Source organism: Somniosus microcephalus, chromosome 19 (assembly GCF_052327205.1).
Source record: "Somniosus microcephalus isolate GS21.2 chromosome 19, FLI_Smic_1.0, whole genome shotgun sequence".
NCBI classification, from domain to species: Eukaryota; Metazoa; Chordata; class Chondrichthyes; order Squaliformes; family Somniosidae; genus Somniosus; species Somniosus microcephalus.
In genome coordinates this window covers 45,734,016-45,756,154 of record NC_141005.1, presented here as the reverse complement: position 1 = coordinate 45,756,154, position 22,139 = coordinate 45,734,016, and the positions used below count along the sequence as shown (strand labels likewise).

Below are 22,139 nucleotides of genomic sequence, written 5' to 3'. Positions count from 1 at the left end.
CCAATTCCACAAAGTTTTTTTTAAAAGTCTAAGCATTACAAGAAAATCTTATCATTGACTAAACATTAAGTGTAACAAGACATTGTTAGCCGAGCACTGATCGAAGGGAAGGAACTATCATGACCTTAACATTGCAGCAGGCATCACTGTGGACTGTCACTAAGCATTGTGTCTCATTCTGACATAGACTGAATTTTTAAATCTCTCTCTTGGAACATTCAGGTACAGATGGAATATATGGCGCAGTCCCCCAGAGTATTATAGATGATGAGGAATCATTACTTATAGCAGACCATAAAGCTTCACTGGATCTTCAGAATCTGAAAAGAGTGTCAGAGAATGCTTACATGCAGTATCTGAAGTCGAGGCCTAATCCTTCTCCAGAATCAGTAAAAAGAGTTAGAGATACGGACTTTTCGACAGTGGGCATTCATTCATTATTTGGTAAGTTAAACATATATTTAAGACTTAAAAATGCTAGCTGGTCACTTTATGGTGATATAGTTATATTGAGGCAAAATACTGTGGATGCTGGAAATCTGAAATAAAAACAGAAAATGCTGGAAATACTCAGCAGGTCAGGCAGCATCTGTGAAGAGAGAAACAGTTAACATTTCAGGTCGATGACCCTTCGTCAGAACTGGAAAAAGTTGGAGATGTAACAGGTTTTTAAGCAAGTGTAGGGGCAGGGAGAGGGGGGAGGGGAAGAAAGAACAAAAGGGAAGGTCTGTGATCGGATGGAAGGCAGGAGAGATTAAGAGACGAAAGGGATGATAGTGCAAGGCAAAAGGAGATGGTAATGGGACAAGTTAAGAAACAAAAGATGATTCTAGATGAAGTGTAAATGGCAATGGCAGGATGATCAACAGCCGCCATGTGTGAGAGAAAAAAAATGATAGGGGCAGAGGTTATAGTCTGAAATTGTTGAACTCGATGTTGAGTCCAGAAGGCTGTAAAGTGCCTAATCGAAAGATGAGGTGCTGTTCCTCGAGCTTACATTGTGCTTCATTGAAACAGGTACTTATCCAATTCCCTTTTGAAAGCCACGATTGAATCTGCCTTCACCACCCTTTCAGGCAGTGCACACCACCCTTTCAGGCGCTGCATAAAAAGTTTTTCCTCATGTTGCCTTTGGTTCTCTATCTACTCTGATAAGGCCCCTCATGATTTTGAACACCTCTATCAAATCTCCTCTCAACCTTCTCTGCTAAGGAGAACAAACCCAGCTTCTGCAGTCTATTCACATAACTGAAGTCACTCATCCCTGGATCCATTCGTATAAATCTTTTCTGCACCCTCTCTAAGGCCTTCACATCCTTCCTAAAGTGCGGTGCCCAGAATTGGACACAGCACTCCAGTTGAGGCCGAACCAATGTTTTATAACAGTTCATCATAACTTCCTTGCTTTTGTACTCTATGGGCAGGATTTTCATTGGGCCGTGGAGGTGAGATTGGAGGCGTGTGGGGGGGTTAAAATCCCGAAATCGGGGGTCCCGAACCCATCCAGCACCCAACCCGCCTCTATGCCAGTTTCAACGGAGGCGGGTACCTGACCCGCACTGGGACCCACCTCCCCTAGGCGGGAAGGAGATTAGTGCAAATTAACTGCCTGTTAACAGGTAGTTAACAGGCAGTTTTTAGCCTAATCCCTATTTTTAATGTTGGAAGTGTGGGATTCCCGACGGCTCCAAACCACGCCAAGTTAGAGGAGGCGGACCGTCGGGATGAAGGGCTTGGAGGGGTCGAGATGTCCGGTGTTCAGGTGAGTGATGGGTGCATGAGTGCAAAGGTAAGTGTGTTTGGTGTGTGTAAAGTGTTTAAAGAAGTTCTACTAACCTTTACTTACCTTTACAGCCTTCCTTCCTTCAGGTCTCGGGAGTCCCTCATCTCACTAGCACAGAAAGCAGAATGGCTGCGAGCTGTCAAAAATTGTAGCTTTCAGCTTTCTGTTCCGGAGAGATCTCTAAATCATCCTGAGAGGAAGGAATTAACTTAAGAGTACGGATTGTCAGTGTTTGATAGCTTCAAACAGCTGTGAAACGCTGATATTTCATCTGTCAAAAGGTCTTGACAGATGAAATATCAATCTGTGATGTCACCTGTTGCCGGGTGGCCCTTAATTGGCCTGCTGAGCCCGCTGGGCGGGCTCAACAAGGTCAATCAAGTCAAAATCGCATGGATTGGCCGCATCTCGATGGACGCGGGACTACAACCCCGAAAGTTGCAGTCCCGCCTCCTACCCGACGACTCAATGAAATTCCAGCCCTGTCCAAGTCATTAATATATATCAAGAAAAGCAGTGGTCCTAGTACCGACCCCTGGGGAACCCCACTGTATATATTTTAAAGACCTCTATTAGGTCACCCCTCAGCCTTCTCTTTTCAAGAGAAAAGAGACCCAGCCTGTTCATCCTTTCCTGATGGGTATACCCTCACATTTCTGGTATCATCCTTGTAAATGTTCTCTGCACCCTCTCCAGTGCCTCTATATTCTTCTTATAATATGGCGACCAGAATTGTACGCAGTACTCCCAAGTGTGATCTAATCAAGGTTCAATATAAGTTTAGTATAACTTCACTACTTCTCAATTCTATCCCTCTAGAAATAAACCCTAGTGCTTGGTTTACTTTTTTATCGCCTTGTTAACCCATGTCGACACATTTGTGTATTTGTACTCCGAGATTCCTTTGCTCCTCTACCCCATTTAGATTTGTATTTTCCAAGTAATATGTGACCTCCCTATTTTTCTTACCAAAATGTAATACCTCACATTTATCTGTATTGAATTTCATTTGCCAATTATATGCCCATTCTGCAAGTTTATTAATGTTGTCTTATAATTTGTTGCAGTCCTCCTCAGTATTGACTACCCCCCCCCCGCCCCCAATTTGGTGTTGACCACAAATTTAGAAATTGTGTTTTTGATTCCAAAGTCTAAATCGTTAATCTAAATTTGAACAACAATTTATGAGTATTATTTCTTACTCTAGTGCTGTCTGTCTTTCCCAATCATTTGTGCACCTTGTTTCTCCTTTTTAATGCTACATCCTGGTGCCCACCCCCCCCTGCCAAATTAGTTGAAACCCTCTCCAACAGCACTAGCAACCCAAACCCCCCCCCAGCGAGGACATTGGTCCCAGCTCTGTTGAGGTGCAACCCGTCCGACCTATACAGGTCCCATCTCCCCCAGAACCGGTCCCAATGTTCCAGGAATCTAAAGCCCTCCCTCCTGCACTATCTCCAGCCACACATTCATCTGTTCTATCCTCCTACTTCTATACTCACTAGCTCGTGGCACTGGGAGTAATCCGAAGATTACTACCTTTTGAGGTCCTGCTTTTTAACCTCTTTCCTAGCTCCCTAAAGTCTGCCTGCAGGACCTCATCCCTCTTTCTACCTATGTTGTCAATACCAATATGGACCACGACCTCTGGCTGTTCACCCTCTGCCCTCTTTTCTCCCCTCCCCCTCAGAATGTTCTGCAGCCGCTCAGTGACATCCTTGACCCTGGCACCAGGGAGGCAACATACCCTCCTGGAATCACATCTGCGGCCACAGAAACGCCTGTCTGTTCCCCTAACTATTGAATCCTCTTTCACTATTGCTTTCCTGACGTTCCTCCTCCCCTCCTTTGTACAGCTGAGCCACTTGGCTCTGGCTGTACTCCCCAGAGGAACCATCGCCCTCAGAGATGCACTCAGGGGACTCCTGCACTACCTGCCTAGTCCTCCTTGTCTGTCTGGCGGTTACTCATTCTCTCTCTGCCTGCACATTCCTCCGCTGCGTGGTGACCACCTTCTGAAACGCACGTAGCTCTCAGCCTCACGGATGCATCGCAGTGACGCCAGCTGCTGCTCAATCTCTGAAACCCGGAGCTCCTCCAGCTGACGACATTTCCTGCACATGTGGTTGTCCAGGACACTGGAAACGTCCTGGAGTTCCCACATGGCACAAGATGTACATTTCATGGAACTGCGGTGCCCTGCCGTGCCTCTATTTAATAGACTATTAACTAACTTAACAATAAACTCAAGACTTAAGAAAAAACAATCACCAGCTACTCGCCAATTTTTTGTTTTTGTTTCAGCTCCTTCACTTTAGGTTTCTTTTTTATTTCACCCCCCGAAAATCGTGCTCCCTCCGGGCTCTCGGGCCTACCTTTATCTCCGGCCGCTCCTCTCGCTCTCTCCTCCTTCCCCTCTGCTCCAAATTCCCAACTTTAGAACTCTGTTTAGATGCACTCTGTTTAATACCACCGTGTGCAGACCACTCTGTGCGTCAGCTGATAGTACAAACATCTTTAATGTATAATATATTTAATTGATAGAACGTACCACGATATTTGCCCTGGGTCTATTGCACACTTAACAAACGAATTTAGCACACACAATACTGATTCTCTTATCCTATCACATGTTGCATGTTGCCTTCTGATTCTTAACGCCTGATGCTTTTCAAATTTGAATGCTGTGTGACTATTCAGGTCTCAACTTCTTGCTTTTCAGATACGAAGTGACCATCACTGGTCTAGGGAACTATAAAGCAAAATATTAGAAAACTAAAGTCATCCTCTAGTGACTTTCCAACAAATCAGCCCCAAAATGAAGTGCAAAACTAAAATGTTTGATTTAAAAAAAGAAACAGGCTGAATGAATCAACAGATTGCTCCATGGATGTATTTTTCATATATATACATATATATAATGTGTGTATGTTCATGTGGGCAATAATGTGGAACTAAAATATACTTCCACTTCTTCAACATTACAGTGATGTGACAGCAAATTGTAGATTTAATTTGTTTTTTTCTTTGTACAAATTATCCATTTAAACTTACTTCAACTGTTATAAAAAAATTAATCATAGCAGCATATTAAATGCACCGTGCCAGGGAGCAGCAGGATCAATTCTGTCTGTCCCAATGAGATCCCACTCTCGACATGCTGCTTATTACATTCATGGGCCAAAGAAATGTTTTACCGATTTTACTCTTAAAAATCCCTACTGGCAGATGTTTTATTCAAACCCTGGTCTTAAAGCGTCGTCCAGTCTCTTACTCGTCATTGCAGGTATTTAAAAATGTTGTGCTGGAAAGAGATGAGCAGTGAGAACTAGGTCTTGGAAGAGGTTTCAGACTATTGCTACAAAGATGAGGTAGTAGAGGCTGAAAAGTTACAAAACAATTTTTGGGGCTTATGTCCCTGGACATTAACCCATGCGAAAAAGAAAAAGGACTGAGTACCCTGCTTAACAAACTCAATTCGCCTTTGCACCATGTCCCCAGTTACCCACAACAGACAGCTTCCGGGAGGACAGGGTTGTAACTTTTATTTTTTCAGTAAAGTATATTTTTTTAACAAACAAATGTCAATGGTAGTGTTTTAGATATATGTGCTGCAATGAAATTTTGATGTAGTAAAACTAGAAGCTTGTGTGTATTTGTGCTTTTAAGGTATTGGCCTAGAAGATTCAGAACTTCAAAGACTAAAGGTTATTAACAGTATCAAAAAGTATAAAGCAAAATCTGTAAGTAAATCCATTCCTTTGTGCATAAGTCTTTAATCTATCTCACGAGAGTGCTTTTAAGCCATGAGTTACAGTTTCTTTCTAACTTATTACAGACTATTTTTGAAGTCAATTCTACAAACAAAACCACAGCAAGTGAGATCATGAGGGTGACACGAAATAAGCAGAGACGGGTTATAAACAAATTTCAAAGGTTGAAACAAGAAAAGCAAGCTGATGCCCCCAAGAACATGCCGTGCCCAATGGAAGCAGATTCCCCTGCTGGACAGGAGTCTGATGAAGATAACATTGAGGTTAAGTAGTTATTTCTTGTGGGTGGAGTGAACTTGGAAGTTATTCACCTCAAATTTAAGAGATGGACAACAGCTGGTAATAGGCTTATTGACCTTGGGAACCATCACAGCCTAGCCTGATTTCTGTCCTCACTTGATGTGTGTCCTTCAGCAGGAAGGATAGTGATGATAAGCAGTAAAAACAAATTCCCCATTTATTTTTGGATGTTACCGCCAATTGTGCCCCAACTGCCACCCTATTTAGATCAACTAACTCAGGACAGACTGGAGCTTGAACCTGGGACCTTCCTGCTTTGTTTGGCTTTTTGCTATAACTTGTCGCACAGGACTTGCCCACCTGAGCCACATTTTGTGGGGGGGGGGGGGGGAAGAGGAGTTGACTTATGATTACCTTAGCTGTGGTTAATTTTTAACTAGTAAGGCTAAGAATTTGTGCTTTCCACAGGCATAGTGCCTGAGATGTAAATATCTGAAGATCCAAAACATCGGCCTAGAAATTCAGTCGCGTTTGCGCCCACTTATTGGCTATAAAGTGGTTTGCGCCGGAAGTTTTTTAGCGCCCGAAATTCAGTTGGTCCCTAACATCGGCGTTAGCCGGTAGCGCTGCGCCGGCACCGATGACGTCATCGGTGTGCGCAGCGCCCCGGTTCCAATGGTAATCCGTCCCGATGGCCAAATTCAGTTGCGGCCGCCTCGCCCGTCGCGGCTGCAAACAGCGTTTGCAAAACGGTGCCTTGCAGCTCGGCGAGGCCGGCACATAAAGGTGGAGGGGCGGCCGGCCGCTTTCCCGCCTGGCCGCACCTCCCTCCCCGGACTCCTGCACCCCCCCCCCCCCCCCCCCCGCGGCATTGGTGTGTGACTCCCGCGAGCCCGGCACTTCTCCGTGGTGCCGGGCTCATTTGCCGGGGGAATCCAGCGGCGATCTCACGGCTGCAGGCAGCTCCTCCTTAAGAGAAGGAGGAGGCCTGCAGTACCCCAGCCTGCTGCACCGCATCGGGTGCCGCAGCGGCAGCTGGACGCCTGAAACTTACATTCTTCGCCCCAAACGAGGCGGCCAAACCCTGCAATAGCGCCCGCCTCCGTCTTGGGGCGGCGCAACTGAATTTCAGGCGGGCGCTACGGGAATCCGGGCGAGCGCAAAGTTTCGGGCACTAAAGACCTGGCGCGGCGATACCGAATTTCTAGGCCATCGTCTTTATCACGCTATGGTCAGAAAAATCCAGATGACGCATATTCTCATGGTGTGGACTAAAATCCTGTTTTGTATTTGATGTGAAAAGATCAAACACACTTCAGCATTTTGTTTTAGAGGCATTGAGGGCTTCATGGTGAGAAGTCACAATGAGTATTTTAAGAAGCTGTCTGCCCTAAAGTGCATTTCACTTCGTAAAATGAGCCTTTGGTGCCACTTCAGCACATTCCGCTTTTAGGGGTGATGCCTAATATGCTGAAGTAGGCTATATCAAAGACTTTTTGCATGGCTTTAATTTTAATCTGTGGGAAATATTTAGGTATAAAGTGTGGCAATTCCAAGATAGTGTTGGCAGTCATGTGGAAGATGACATGCGTCACTTAATGCAGCATCTTCCTGTGAGGTATATGTTCTGGAGAGTGTCTTTTAAATTTGCCCCCTCCCTAATTTTTTCTCTTTTCCCCCCCCCCCCCCCCCCCAGATATTTTATTCTTCATTGTTAATTGATCTATTATTATATTGACAGACTGTGTTCTCTAAAGTTATGGGGAGAAAGCGGAAGAATAAACAATCCACTGATCATTTTCCCAAAAAGAAGAAAGAGTGTGGGAGGGATGAGGAATTTTACATCCCCTATCGACCAAAAGACTTCAATTCTGAAAGAGGGTAACTACTTATAAGCCTCTTTAACCTGCAATTCTAGGAACTTTTCTTTTCTTAGCTGGAATAGACCACTGCTTTTATCAATTGCCGGCTTACTGTGTTTCATATGTATCTAATTCTGCTGCTGCTAACAAAAACAATGTTAATAGTCATTTAATTTGTCTTTTGGAATAAGTTGAAATGTTGCAAGACTAGTGGTGGAACAATTGGATAATTGATGTTAGAAACTGGAATATGTTAGAAATTTAAGTGGAAGCAGATTCAGTAGTAACTTTCAAAGATGAATTAGATAAATACTTGAAGGGGAAAAATTTGCAGGGCTATGGGGAAAGAGCAGGGGAATTGGAATAATTGGATAGTTCTTTTAAAGAGCAAGATGCATTGAATGTGCTGTATCATTCTATGATCTTTTTTTTAACGTCATTTTTTGGAGTCCATGGCGGTTTTGGCACTGACCCATACATCTCCATACCTTCGGGTTAGGTGAAGTCGGGTGGGAGGAGGCTCGTGTGGAGCATAAACGGCAGCATAGACCAGTTAGGCCAAATTGCCTGCTGTACACTCGATGTAACTCGTGTAATATTTTAGATAGTGTAAGGGTACAGTGGTGTCCATAGTTAAATGATCCTGTATGATAGTCAAACCTGAAAATATATATGTAATGTGTAATGGCTGCTTGTCATGAAATGGAATCCACAGTGGCGATGTCCCTTCTTTATTGCTCTGCTTCTCAATCCAACATTTTCAGTTGTGTAGTTCATTAAAGTTGTACAGGAATTTTTTAAACCCATGCTTTTATTTCACTTGCGCTTAGATTAAGTTTAAGTGGGGAAGCTACCACCTTTGAACAGCAAGCATCTGGCGCTGTGTTAGACTTGATGGGAGATGAAGCAGAAAATATGCAAAAGAAGAAACAAATGCTGAAATGGTAAGAATTATTTATAATATATTTTCACACTATGACCGCTAGCTGGTTTACTGGATGCCTGCTACTGGGCACTGTTCAAAATAGATCTTGAATAGACTGAATGTGAGTAGAATCTTCTTTTGCCAAACTGCCAAAAGTTGGTATAAATAGGAATATACCATACCATAATAAAAGTGTATAGTGCACAAGAGGGTAATCTCAAATTAATCTGAGGTATAGGGCAGAGCTTTCCGAGGCCCTGCCAGATGATCACTGGTGTTTTCATCACTATATTCTTCCCATTTGTGTGAATGGATGGAAAATAGCAAGCAAAAGCACCCAGAATTTTCCGATAAGTTGTCTGCTGCATTTGAGGACACGCCAATGACACACGGGGCCTCGGAAGGTTCCGCCCATATTTTGGATAAATCAACCTATAATAATCCCTGATTTGCATCTATCTACTTGTATGTTGAAAACGATCACAATTTCTTAGGTTTTCTTGTACTTTATCTGTCTTCCATTCTCAAATATTCTTGTCCACACAAATGTGTGTGTGTTATGTTCTTTTACATTATTGATCTTTAGGGCTTATCTGCCAATAGGAAGGGAAGAATGTCAAATTATAGGTGGGGGAAGAATACGGACCTTTAGTCCCATTCTGAGTTGATTTCTTTAATTTTTATATAATGGTAAATGCTCCACTTTGTCTCAGCTTTTACAGACATAGTTTAGATTTTTACAAACTTGTTGAAACCAATTCTTCTGTTTTATTAAAAATTCATGTCCTCCAAACCAATAGAAAATTTTTATAGCACCCAACAATTTTTTTTATTAAAAGAAAGACTTGCATTTATATAGCGCCTTTCACGACCACTGGATGTCTCAAAGCGCTTTACAGCCAATGAAGTACTTTTGGAGTGTAGTCACTGTTGTAATGTAGGAAACGCAGCAGCCAATTTGCGCACAGCAAGCTCCCACAAACAGCAATGTGATAATGGCCAGATAATCTGTTTTTGTTACGTTGGTTGAGGGATAAATATTTGACCAGGACACCGGGGATAACTCTCCTGCTCCTCTTCGAAATAGTGCCATGGGATCTTTTACGTCCACCTGAGAGAGCAGACAGGGCCTCGGTTTAATGTCTCATCCAAAAGACAGCACCTCCAACAGTGCAGCACTTCCTCAGCACTGCACTGGAGTGTCAGCCTCAAGTCTCTGGAGTGGGACTTGAACCCACAACCTTCTGACTCAGAGGCGAGAGTGCTACCCACTGAGCCACAGCTGACGCAACTTCTTATTCCAAGCAGCTTTTGAAACAAAATGAATAATTGTAATGCTGCAGCTTGAACAATTATCTAATGGCGGTTTCAATACCAGTTTCAACCAACTGTTCTTTCTTTTTGCCTTCCTAGATTGAAGCTACCAACCCTGTCATGAATTTCTAACTACAGTTTTTAAATGTGCTGTCGGTGCTAATTGCACTTGCATTAGGAATTCAATTCACTAATTTTCTTTCATATTGTGCAGGGACCGTAAAAAAAAGCGATTTGTCAGGGACACTGGCAAAGAAAATAAGAAAATAAAAACTGAAAGTGGAAGATACATCAATGCTTCATACAAGAAAAACATGTATCCTTTTTATTGGGTTTCATTTTACTCAGTATTGCATTTTGTTGGATCTTGTTTTAACCTAAACCTGAAATAGATCAAATAAGTTTGCTGTGCATTGTATTGAGCTCCTCACTTAAGAGAAATGAAACTATATAGTGCTCTGATCAGGAAGTGATGCATTAGTTGTACAGAGCTTTGGTCAGACCCCATCTGGAGTACTGCATTCAGTTTTGGACACCAAACCTCAGGAAAGATATATTGGCCTTGGAAGGGGTACAGTGGAGGTTCACCAAAAGGGTTAAATTGAGGACAGGTTGCTAAAAACTTGGCTTGTATTCCCATGAGTTTAAACGGTTGAGGGGTGATCTAATCTAGGTGCTTAAAATAATAAAGGAATTCATTAGGGTAGATACTGAGGAACTATTTCCTCTGGTGCGGAATCCAGAACAAGGGGGCATAATAGAATTAGAGCTAGGTCAGGCCATTTAGGAGTGAAATCGGGAACCTCTTTTCACACACAGCGTAATGGAAATCTGGAACTCGCTCCCCAGAAGGTTGTGGATGCTGGGTCAATTGAAATTTTCAAGACTGAGATTGATAGATTTTTGTTGGGTAAGGGTATCAAGGGATATGGAACAAAGGCAGGTCTGTGGAATTGAAGGACAGATCAGCCATAATCTAACTGGTGGAACAGGCTGAAGGGGCTGAATGGCCTACTCCTGTTCTAATGTAAGACTACAGCTTGAGTACTGTGCCCACTTCTGGTCAAGTGGATACAAAGGAGACTTTCAAACATTGGAGGCTGTGCACAGAAGAGTCACAAGGCTGATCCCTGTGTCAAAGGTCTGAGAAAGTGATTGGAGAAACTTGGGCTTCTTGGCCTTGAAATCAAAGAGGTAATTTTATAGAAGTATACAAGCTGGTAAACAGTATGGAAAAGGTAAATCTGGAAAATCACTTTCACCTAAATTGCAATAGGACAAGGGCAAATGGTCTCAGATATGTAAATGACAAATTAGGGCTGATGTCAGGAAGTTTTCTTCATTTGATCAATACATGGAATTGGCTTCCAAAGAACATAGTGGAGGCAAAAACCCTAGAATGATTTTAGAACCAATTGGATGTTGTATTATAAGAAGGGGCGCCAGTATATTTTTGGATGGAGGCACTCCGATGGGCTGAATGGCCTCCCTTATCGGTAATTATCTTGTGATCTGGTGACTCCTGGCTCACAAGCAAGGCATTCTCAGTCTCCAGAGGCTTTGGTTTATATTCCCTTCTCTTGACACCGTGTGCAATTCCTCAGTCAAAAGGGTAGGTAAATGGTCTGCATCCGGAGATCTGCTGTTGTAACTAAGGCAGACTTCTTTAACTCCTTCCTCCCCCCACCCCCATCCCAAAAATAGAGAAATCTACAGGCTGTGCTTGGTAGTCGTCTTTTTCCTCTAAAGAATTGGGCTTAAATTTGAAATTTGCTATGTGAAGGAATCATCTACACATTACCTGGGGTTAGGAATCAAGACAGTTGAGCTGTCCTAGTCATAGTTTTATCGCTGGGCACATCTGAACCAATTCCCCCAATAAAGGCACCAGTGCATGACAATTTAATACTTTGGACTCATGGATACTGAAAATAGTGAAAATAACTATTAACTATTCATAGTGGGCAGAAATTCTAGAGTCTGACCAGCAAATTCATAAAAAGACCTGGGGGAGGGGGTAGGTACACAAATCTTTGAAGGTGGCAGGACAAGTTGAGAAGGCTGTTTAAAAAACATGTGGGATCCTTGGCTTTATTAATGAAGGCATAGCGTACAAAAACAAGGAAGTTATAGTAATCCTTTATAAAACACTGGTTAGGTCTCAGCTGGAGTAGTGTTCAGTTCTGGTCACCACACTTTAGGAAGGATGTCAGTGCCTTAGAGAGGGTGCAGAAGAGACTAGAATGGTACCAGGGATGAGGGACTTCAGTTGTGTGGAGAGACTGGAGAAGCTGGGGTTATTCTCCTTAGAGCAGAGAATGCTAAGGAGATTTGATAGAGGTGTTTAAAATCTTGAAGGGTTTTGATAGAGTAAATAAGGAGAAACTGTTTTGAGTGGCAGAAGGTTCAGTAACCAAAGGGCACAGATTTAAAGTGATTGGCAAAAGAACCAGAGGCGACATGAGGAAACATTTTTACACAGTGAGTTGTTGTGATCTGGAATGCACCGCCTGAAAGGGTGATGGAAACAGATTCAATAGTAACTTTCAAAAAGGAATTGGATAAATACTTGAAGGGAAAAAAATTATAGGGCTTATTGGAAAGAGTAGGGGAGTGAGATTAATTGGATAGCTCGACCAAAGAGCTGACACAGGCATGAAGGGCCGAATAGCCTCCTTTAGTGCTGTATCATTCTAGATTCAGATGAATATATACTTTGACCACTAATTAAATGTACCACTGTGCCCGTTGACAGTCAAATATGGCCTGATTATAACTATGTAGAAAACAACCTGCTAACTTTAGTTAAGGGAAAAATTTAGAAACTTTACAAGTGCTATAGCTTATGTCAAAAGAACTTTCTATAATTTTGAATTCAATTGAATGTGGCCTGAGCGCCTCAGAAATTATTTATACTCAACTGAGTGTGACAGCAGTCAATGTGGTTTTTGTTTAAAATTTCACTCATTTTTTTGAGCCAGTAAGTATTTGGGATTTCAGCTTAAAATGGTAAAATAAAAATAACTATCCAAAATATATCAACTTCCATGACCAGCAATATTTAGCTACGAGGAATGGAAGAAGAAATACAAGATTGATGAAAGAGTGTCCGATGATGAAACTGAAAATGAGCAAAGAAATCACAGACAGAAAGGTGGCCGAGGTAAGGCAACTTTTTACAGAGGGCTATTTTAACAAAATGTAGCTGCTATTCACAATATTCCTGTGAATAACCCAATTAATCAGTTATTTTTTATGTGCCAAAGTATTGGTAAAAACAAAACACCTTGTGCTAATCATAAATGTTATTAAATGTATTTTGTATGCAATTTTTTCCCCAAAAACTTGTGTGGTATTAGACCAGGAGCTGTGCTACTGAATGTTTATTGGTGCAAAATTTGTTATAGTCAATTAACAGGAAGGAAAGTCTATGGTGGTACTAAAATTCAAAGTGTTGCTCCATTTCAACAGTTAAACTATCATTTTTTTGTTAAAATTGTATATTTATCTAATTTTCTTTAACATCTTTTCATTTAATTATAGTTCTGCCCTTTACATTTGTTTTATAATCCTGCCAGAACACTTGTGAAGTACATTTTAAAAATATCTCACTAGAAATGATATCTGAAGGAAATAGATATACAAAATCAAGGTTCAATTTAAGATTGTTTTAAACTCTAGAAAAGGGCACATAGACCTGGGAGGGAAGGTACACAGATTACTTTGCATAGTGTGTGGTGAATGTGTGGAATGGACTGCCCAGGAAAACAGTAGAGGCAGATAGTGTGTTAAAATGTGAGGGACAATTCGATAGATATTTGATGGAGTGGATGATCTGAGATATTTTTTGGTACCAGCCAGATGGACTACCTGATCTCTGACCTTCACTTTCTTTTGTTCCTGTAACTATGTAAATAACTAAGAAAAGGTTTGGGGAGGGACTAGTGGAAAAACAAAAAGAGGTACATCTTAAGCACATCTTTAAAGAATTAGGTAAATAGTAGTACAAGTATTTTTTTTATTCGTACCTGGGATGTGGGCATCGCTGGCAAGGCCACCATTTATTGCCCATCCCAAATTTCCCTTGAGAAGGTTATGGGGAGGCGCTTTCTTAAACCGCTGCAGTCCATGTGGTGAAGGTACTCCCATAGTGCTGTTAGGGAGTGAGTTCCAGTATTTTGACCCAGCGACAATGAAGGAATGGCGATGTATTTCCAAGACTTGGAGGGTAATTTAGAGGTGATGATGTTCACATGCATCTGCTGCCCTTGTCCTTGTAGGTGGTAGAAGGCGCAGGTTTGGGAGGTGCTGCCGAAGAAGCCTTGGCGAGTCGCTGCAGTGCATCTTGTAGATGGTACAGACTGCAGCCACGGTGTACCGGTGGTGGAGAGAGTGAATGTTTAAGGTGGTGGATGGGGTGCCAATCAGGCGGGCTGCTTTGTCCTGGATGGTGTCGAGCTTCTTGAGTGTTGTTGGAGCTGCACTCATCCAGGCAAGTGGAGAATATTCCATCACACTCCTGACTTGTGCCTTGTAGATGGTGGAAAGGCTTTGGGGAGTCGAGGTGAGACACTCGCCACAGAATACCCAGCCTCTGACTTGCTCTTGCAGCCACAGTATTTATGTGGCTGGTCCAGTTAAGTTTCTGGTCAATGGTGACCCCCAGGATGTTGATGGTGGGGGATTTGGCGATGGTAATGCTGTTGAATGTCATGGGGAGGTGGTTAGATCTCTCTTGTTGTAGATAGTCATTGCCTGGCACTTGTGTGGCACAGATGTTACTTGCCACTTATCGGCCCAAGCCTGAATGTCGTTCAGGCCTTGCTGCATGTGGGCATGGACTGCTTCATTATCTGAGGAGTTGCGAATGGGACTGAACTCTCTGCAATAATTAGCGTGCATCCCCACTTCTAACCTTTCGATGGAGGGAAGGTCAGTGATGAAGCAGCTGAAGATGGTTGGGCCTAGGACACTGCCCTGAGGAATTTATTAAGTCTGCATCTTTCAGCAGTAACGTGCAATATTTTCACCATGTCATGCATGATGTATTTTGTTTCAGAAAAATGATTAGTAGCTGATCCCCCATAGCACTTACGGATAGGCTGAGATGCGGTTGTGGTGTTTACCATATTGCAGTTTGAGCTAGAGAAGGGCACAGAGTAAGAAGGGTTTTGGAACAAACCACAACAGAAAAGAGCAGAATAGGGTTTGACGATATGAGTGCAGCAGCGGCGAGGTGATGTCAGTGGAGCACAGTGCCAGACGTGGGGACTGAGGAATGCAGCATGACAGATGATGCAGGGAAGAGGGCACAACATTTTCATTTATCACTGGGCCTCCAGAGAAGCGAGGATCAGCCTATTTAAAGTGGGGAATACGACATCAAATTATAGCATCTGTTCTTTTTTTTCCCCCTTGGATCTGATTTCCAATCAGAAGTTTGTAAGTGGAACAAAAATCTGTTTCACCAATTGGAAAAATGGGATGTGTCTTTAATGCACCAATTTTTTTTGATAAGGGAAATGCAATTGGTGTGCTTTATATGCATTTTCAAAAAACATTTGATAAGGCACCACATAAGAGACTTATAGCAAAGAAAATAACACATGAAATTAAGAATGTAGCCATGTGAATCAAGGGATGGTTGCAGGGCAAAAGGAAGTTTGTTGGACTGGAAAGTGTTTTTAATCAACATCACAAAAAAAAATTCTGGTCATTATCATGTTGCTGTTTGTGGGAGCTTGCTGTGCGCAAATTGGTTGCCGCGTTTCCTACATTACAACAGCGACTACACTTCAAAAGTACTTAATTGGCTGTAAAGCACTTTGGGACGTCCTGAGGTCGTGAAAGGTGCTATATAAATGCAAGTCTTTTTCCACTTGGATGTGGTGGGGCAGCTCTTGCATATATCCACAACAAATCTGGTCTTGGGCCTCTATGGGGGCTGTTCTTTCCATATACAGAAATGAACTGGATGTAAGAATTGAGGGAACAATACTGAAATGTTGCTGATAACAACAACTGGTATTTATATAGCGCCTTTGACGTAGTAAAACGTCCCACGGCGCTACACAGGAGTGTTATATAAGACAGAAAATTGATACCGAGCCACATTAGAAATTAGGGCAGAAAGAAGTCGGTTTTAAGGAGCGTCTTAAAGGAGGAAAGAGAGGCGGCGAGGTTTCGGGACGGAGTTCCAGAGCTTGGGGCCTAGGCAGCCGAAGGCACGGCCACCGAAGGTTGAGCAATTATAATCAGGGATGCCCAAGAGGGCAGAATTTGAGAAGCGCAGATATCTCGGGGGGTTGGGTTTGTGGGGCTGAAGGAGATTACAGAGATAGGGAGGGGCGAGAGGCCATGGGGGGATTTGAAAACAAGGATGAGAATTTTGAAATCGAGGCGTTGCTTAACCGGGAGCCAATGTAGGCCAGCGAGCACAGGGGTGATGGGTGAACGGGACTTGGTGCGAGTTAGGACATGGATAGCCGTGTTTTGGACTACCTCAAGTTTACATACGGTAGAATGTGGGCGGCCAGCCAGGAGTGCGTTGGAATAGCCAAGTCTAGAGGTAACAAAAGCATTGATGAGGGTTTCAGGAGCAGATGAGCTGAGGCGGAGACGGGCAATGCTACGGAGGTGGAAATAGGCGGTCTTAGTTATGCCACAGATATGTGCTTGGAAGCTCATTTCAGGGTCAAATATGACACCAAGGTTGCGAACAGTCTAGTTCAGCCTCAGACAGATGCTAGGGAGAGGGATGGAGTCGGTGGCTAGGGAATGGAGTTTGTGGTGGGGCCTGAAGAGAATGGCTTCGGACTTCCCAATATTTAATTGGAGAAAATTTCTGCTCATCCAGTACTGGATGTCGGACAAGCAATGTGTCAATTTAGAGACCGTGGAGGGGTCGAGAGAAGTGGTGGTGAGATAGAGCTGGGTGTCGTCAGCATACATGTGGAAACTGACGCTGTGTTTTCAGATGATGTCACCAAGGGGCAGCATATGAGAGACAGGAGGGGGCCAAGGATAGATCCTTGGGGGACACCAGAGGTAACGATGTGGGAGTGGGAAGAGAAGCCATTGCAGGTGATTCTCAAGCTGCGATTAGATAGATAAGAATGGAATCAGGCGAGTGCAGGCCCACCCAGCTGGACGATGATGGAGAGGCGTTGAAGGAGGATGGAGTGGTCAACCGTGTCAAAGGCTGCAGACAGGTTGAGAAGGATGAGGAGGGGTAGTTTACCTTTGCCACATTCACAAAGGATGTCATTTGTGATTTTGATGAGAGCCGTTTCGGTACTGGGGCAGGGGTGGAAACCAGATTGGAGGGATTCAGACTTGGAGTTGTGGGAAAGATGGGTACGGATTTGGGAGGTGACAACACATTCAAGGACTTTGGAGTGGAAAGCGAGGTTGGAGATGGGGTGGTAGTTTGCAAGGATGGAGGGGATCAAGGGTTGTTTTTTTGAGGGGTGATGACAGCAAATTTGAAGGGGAGCGGGACAGTACCTGAGGAGAGAGAACCGTTAACAATGACAGCTAACATGGGAGCCAGAAAAGGAAGTTGGGTGGTCAGCAATTTAGTGGGAATAATGTTGAGGGAGCAGGAATGGGTCTGATGGACAAGATGAGCGTGGAGAGGTCAAGAGGGGAGACCGGAGAGAAACTAGAGAAAGATGCGAGTTCAGGGCTAGGGCAGGGGGGACCTTTAGAGGAAGTTTGGCCCGGTGGGCTAGGGGAAGGAAGGGAAGTGGCAGAGGCAGCTGATCAGATGGTCTCAATCTTCGAGACAAAGAAGTCCATGAGCTCCTCGCACTTGTTGGAGGTGAGTGTGGAGGAGATGGGAGAGGGGTTTAAGAAAACTGTTAGCAGTAGAAAAAAGTAGCCGGGGGTTACCTTCGCATTCCAGAATGATCCTGGAATAGTGAGCAGTTTTGGCAGACAAGAGTAGAACCCGATAATGCTTTACATGGTCCAGCCAGATCTGGTGGTGAATGGCTAAACCATTTGTCCGTCATATCCATTCAAGTCTGCATTGCTTGGACTTGAAGGCGCGACGATGTGGGCCGTACCAGGGGGAATGGCCATATTAGAGAGAGTAATGGTTTTAATAGGGACTGGGGCATCAAAGGTGGTGGTGAGGGTGTGGTTGAGCAGATCGGTAGCTGCAGAAATGTTGTGGTGAATGGAGGGCCAAAGGCTGGACAGTTGGGATTTTGTAAGTGCAGTTGTAGGAGAGTTGGAAGAGAGTTTTTTCCAGGGGCGGACACAGAAGGGATTAGGGTTGGGTGGGGGAAGGGGGATGTGGGTGACGAGCGATACGAGGAAGTGGTCAGAGATGGCCTTATCTGCGACTGACACGATGGGAGGAGCGAGGCCACGAGAGATGGCAAGGTCAAGGGGGTGATCGTGAATATGGGTTGGGGAGTTCACATGGAGAGAGAGATTAAGGGAGGATAGGAGGCTAGTGAACTCAGAGAGAAAGCATGATGAATTGAGATGGAGGTTGAAATCACCGAGGATGAGAAGTCGCTCGATGCAGAAGCTGAGGGAGGAAAGCAGTGAGGATATCTCGGTGATAACATTTTTATCGTACCTGGGTAGGCGGTAGAGAACAAGAATTTTAAATGAGATGTGAGAGGGGTGGAACAAGGTGAGATGCTCAAAGGAGGAGAAAGTGCGAGAGGAGTAGGGGGACAGCCTCTGGTGTAATTTGGTGATGAGAGCCACACCGCCACCACGGCGGTCTGGGCGGGGCAAGTCGTGGAAGGTATAGCCAGGCGAGGAGATTTCATTTAAGGGTAAGGTGTCCTCACCCAAGTTTCTGTCCGGGCTATGCTGTCGATGCAATCATCCACGATAAGCTCATAGATGGCAAGTGCCTTGTTCGCAAGTGAACGGACATTCTGCAGGGAGATGCGGAGAGGTTCAGTGATGGCTGATCCACAGGCAGCATCCACAGGATCAACGCTGGGAGGGGTGAGTTGGACGGGGAGGAGATTGGCAAGATTAGCCCTCAGCGGGCACGCTGGGCGGGAAGGTCAGCGCGAGAGTAGGATGGGACAGTTGGGGTAACCCCAAATTGGAGGGTATGGCACAGTATGATGACTATTGTGAAAGACGGCAGGAGGTCATATCCTAGCAAGGATGAGCTGTTAGTTATGAAGAGAGACGAGAAGTTTTTTTTCACTGGAGCTGAGAAAGTCCTGATGGAGGTCTTCAAGCTTTTAAAGAATTATGAACATGATGAGCCAAATTGCCTGTTTCTTTAATGTAACATCCTGATTTTACCATAAAAAGAAAAATTAACATGTGTAACATTACAGGTAGAAGAGGAAATTCTAGTTCCTTCCCAAGAAAACAAGGGCAACAGCATGGCGTGCGCTCAGAGCTGAAGACCAAAGCTGAAATCCTCAAAGATAGAAAGAAAAGAGAAAAATCTCAGTTCCTGCAACGGGGAGGAATGAAGAAGCTGAAGCATAAGAATCGGCAACGTGTAAGAGAAATGAAGAGCATGGCCTTTGGTAGAGCCAAAGGCAAAGGGAAAATGAGGAAAAAAATGTAATCCACAATACTGAAAAATCACCTACAGAACTGGACTATGTGATCTTATTGCCATTTACAATAATGATGTGCTGCTGGCTAATGTTAACTGATGCTCACTTTGCCTTCCTTGTTACTTATGCAGGTTTTCAAATGGAAATTTATTCGGGGGGGAGGGGAGGTAATGATGACTTAAAGCTAGTTGAACATACTGACTTTCATAGGATTGTATAAACTGCAACATAAAGACTGAGTTTAAAATGAAGTTTGTTTTGTAGAATACAATCCTGAAGATAACTTGAAGAAGTTATGCACATCTATTAATAAAAAAATACCTAGCACAGAACAGTATTTTTATTTGGTATTTTGAGACCATTTCTAAAATGTACACATTCTGTTTGTACCATATATCAGCCCACTGTAAAAGACAGGAATTATCTTTTTAAATCACTTTGTGTTAAACTATAAAATGCTGTTGTTCAGACATTGAGCATGTCAGATGCTGTCATAAAACCACACCCTGAAAAATAAATTGCTTTTGTGTGTCATGCAAAAATTTATTAAAATTCTGTAACCAAACCAAATACAGAGTATAAACGTTACAATAATTAAATTGAAGTATTCTGGCACAGTGTAAAAAGGATTGAAAACAGTATAAAATGAAGGATTTCTGTGGGTGGAATCTTTTGTTACTATGAACTGTATCCAATTATATAATCAACAGTGAAATAATACACATGACTAATGTACAAGTGAATTAGTTACCATCCAAAATGTCTGATAGTCAGACACATGCAAGTGACCAGATTGAATGCTATCAACTCTAAATGTAAACAAGTGGCTTTTTTCTTTTGTAGGAGTTATGTTCATTTTCTTTACACTGGATCTGTGTCTTCCTGAACTAAATTTACTCTGATTTTTTTTAGTGATCTTAAAGTACAATGTTACTGTTTGGGGGTGGAAGAGTGTCTATTCAATACAAAGTTATAGTCATTGTAATATCAAGATTTTCTTTTGAATTAGTTGGAAAAATCTTTCCATAGTTACCAAGCATGAGCAAATTCCTGGAAGTACCGACCCGTATTTTGGTATTGAGCAAATTCTCATTGTTATTATAGATATAAATTAGTTGACATGAGCCATTATTAACATAGACCAGTGATGAAATACTTCTGTTTAAATATATAATTCTGGCAAAAAAAAATCAGTTGTCCCTTGGGGAACTGTTGCATTTATATCATCATTTATTACATCCTCAGGGCATCTTAAAACTCTTCATGCCTTTGAAGTGTTGTCGTGTAGACAAATATGGCAGCCAACTGCAACTAATAAATGCGATGAATGAGCAGTTAATTTGATGGTGATTGGGGAAGGAAATGTTGGCTGACTAACAAATTGTGCTGCTAGATCTTTTACTTCTATCTGAATAAGCAGACAGGGTTCCTATTTAATGTCTCATCCAAAGACTGGCATCTCCAGCAATGAAGTACAGGAAACTTTCAATTTACCGGCACCTAAATAACCAGAAATCTCGGTTAACCGGCAAAATTCAGGAGTAGGTTCATGTAAGTTTTACTTCTGCCTTCCTCGATCTGTTGCTGTGCAAGGGTGTGGCTGCAGCTGTTGCTAAGCTACAGCGACGCTTGGAACTTGTGGCCATTGTTCTGAACCTGTTGCTAAGCAACAGGGTTTGTTGCTTTATACGGAGCTCTCAGCTCTGGTATCTTTTACTATAGCTTTCGGTTATCTGGAATTTTTGATGAACCGGCACCACGTTGGTCCCGTCGGTGCCGGATAAAAAAAAGTTTCCTGTACTCCCTTAGTGTTGCACTGATGTCAGCTTAAATTTTATACTTCAGTCCTTTATTGGAGCTTAACCTTTTGATTCTAATGTGAGAGTGCTACCAAATTACTGAGTTAAGTTGATACCAACAATTATACATTTGAGTAACACTATAGTTTTTACTTAATTGCAATGCTGTAGTTTAATTAGTGTCCGTTTGTCTTTTCCCACCTAGTCTCTACATCCAGTAATGTGAAAACTAGGGCCTAGAAATTGAGTTTGCGCTGCGCCAGGGCTTTAGCGCCGGAAGTTAGCGCCGGCGCTAAGTCCCTTTGCGCGCGCCAAAAATTCAGTAGCGCCGCGCCCAAACGGCTGCCGGCGCTACTGAAGGGTTTTAGCGCCTGAAAACTGGCGCAACGCGCCGCATTGCGGCGCTATTCCGGCGCTGCGGCGCCCGCTGCGGTGCGGCAGGCTCGGGAAGTGCAGGCCTCCTCCTTCCGTTAAGGAGGAGCTGCCTGCACCCGGCCGCGGCCCGCGCAAATCTCTGCAAAAATGAGCCCGGCACCTCGGACAAGTGCCGGGCTTGCATCTGTTCCGGGGGGGGGGGGGGGGAGAAGTCCGGGGAGGGAGCTGCGGGCAGGCGGCCGGCGGGAAAGCGGCCGGCCGCCGCGCCTCCTTAAAGCGCCGGCACAGACTCCGGCAACACTCGTTTGCCGGAGGCTTAGTTGCGGCTGCCACTGGCGAGGCGGCCGCAACTGAATTTCGGCTTGGGGCCGGGTTACCACGGCAACCGGGACGCTGCGCACACCGATGACGTCATCGGTGCCGGCGCAGCGCTACCGGTCTACCACCGCGGAAGGGCCCCAGGCAATTTAGGAACCGGCGCCAATTGCAGCGCTAGGCCCTCTAGCGCCGCAAA

General features: G+C 43.8%; 1 protein-coding gene across 1 annotated transcript in view; it reads left to right on the top strand.

Moving 5' to 3' along the window:
- Positions 1 to 19,783, top strand: part of ddx54 (DEAD (Asp-Glu-Ala-Asp) box polypeptide 54) — a 39,464-nt gene extending 19,681 nt beyond the window's left edge. The window contains exons 13-20 of the mRNA XM_085961739.1: positions 223 to 444; positions 5,453 to 5,526; positions 5,622 to 5,819; positions 7,538 to 7,677; positions 8,489 to 8,602; positions 10,112 to 10,213; positions 12,963 to 13,060; positions 19,221 to 19,783. Coding sequence (XP_085817865.1) covers positions 223 to 444; positions 5,453 to 5,526; positions 5,622 to 5,819; positions 7,538 to 7,677; positions 8,489 to 8,602; positions 10,112 to 10,213; positions 12,963 to 13,060; positions 19,221 to 19,459 — 1,187 coding nt within the window. The 3' untranslated portion in view covers positions 19,460 to 19,783. The remainder of the gene's footprint in view (positions 1 to 222; positions 445 to 5,452; positions 5,527 to 5,621; positions 5,820 to 7,537; positions 7,678 to 8,488; positions 8,603 to 10,111; positions 10,214 to 12,962; positions 13,061 to 19,220) is intronic.
- The last annotated feature ends 2,356 nt before the right edge of the window (positions 19,784 to 22,139 follow it).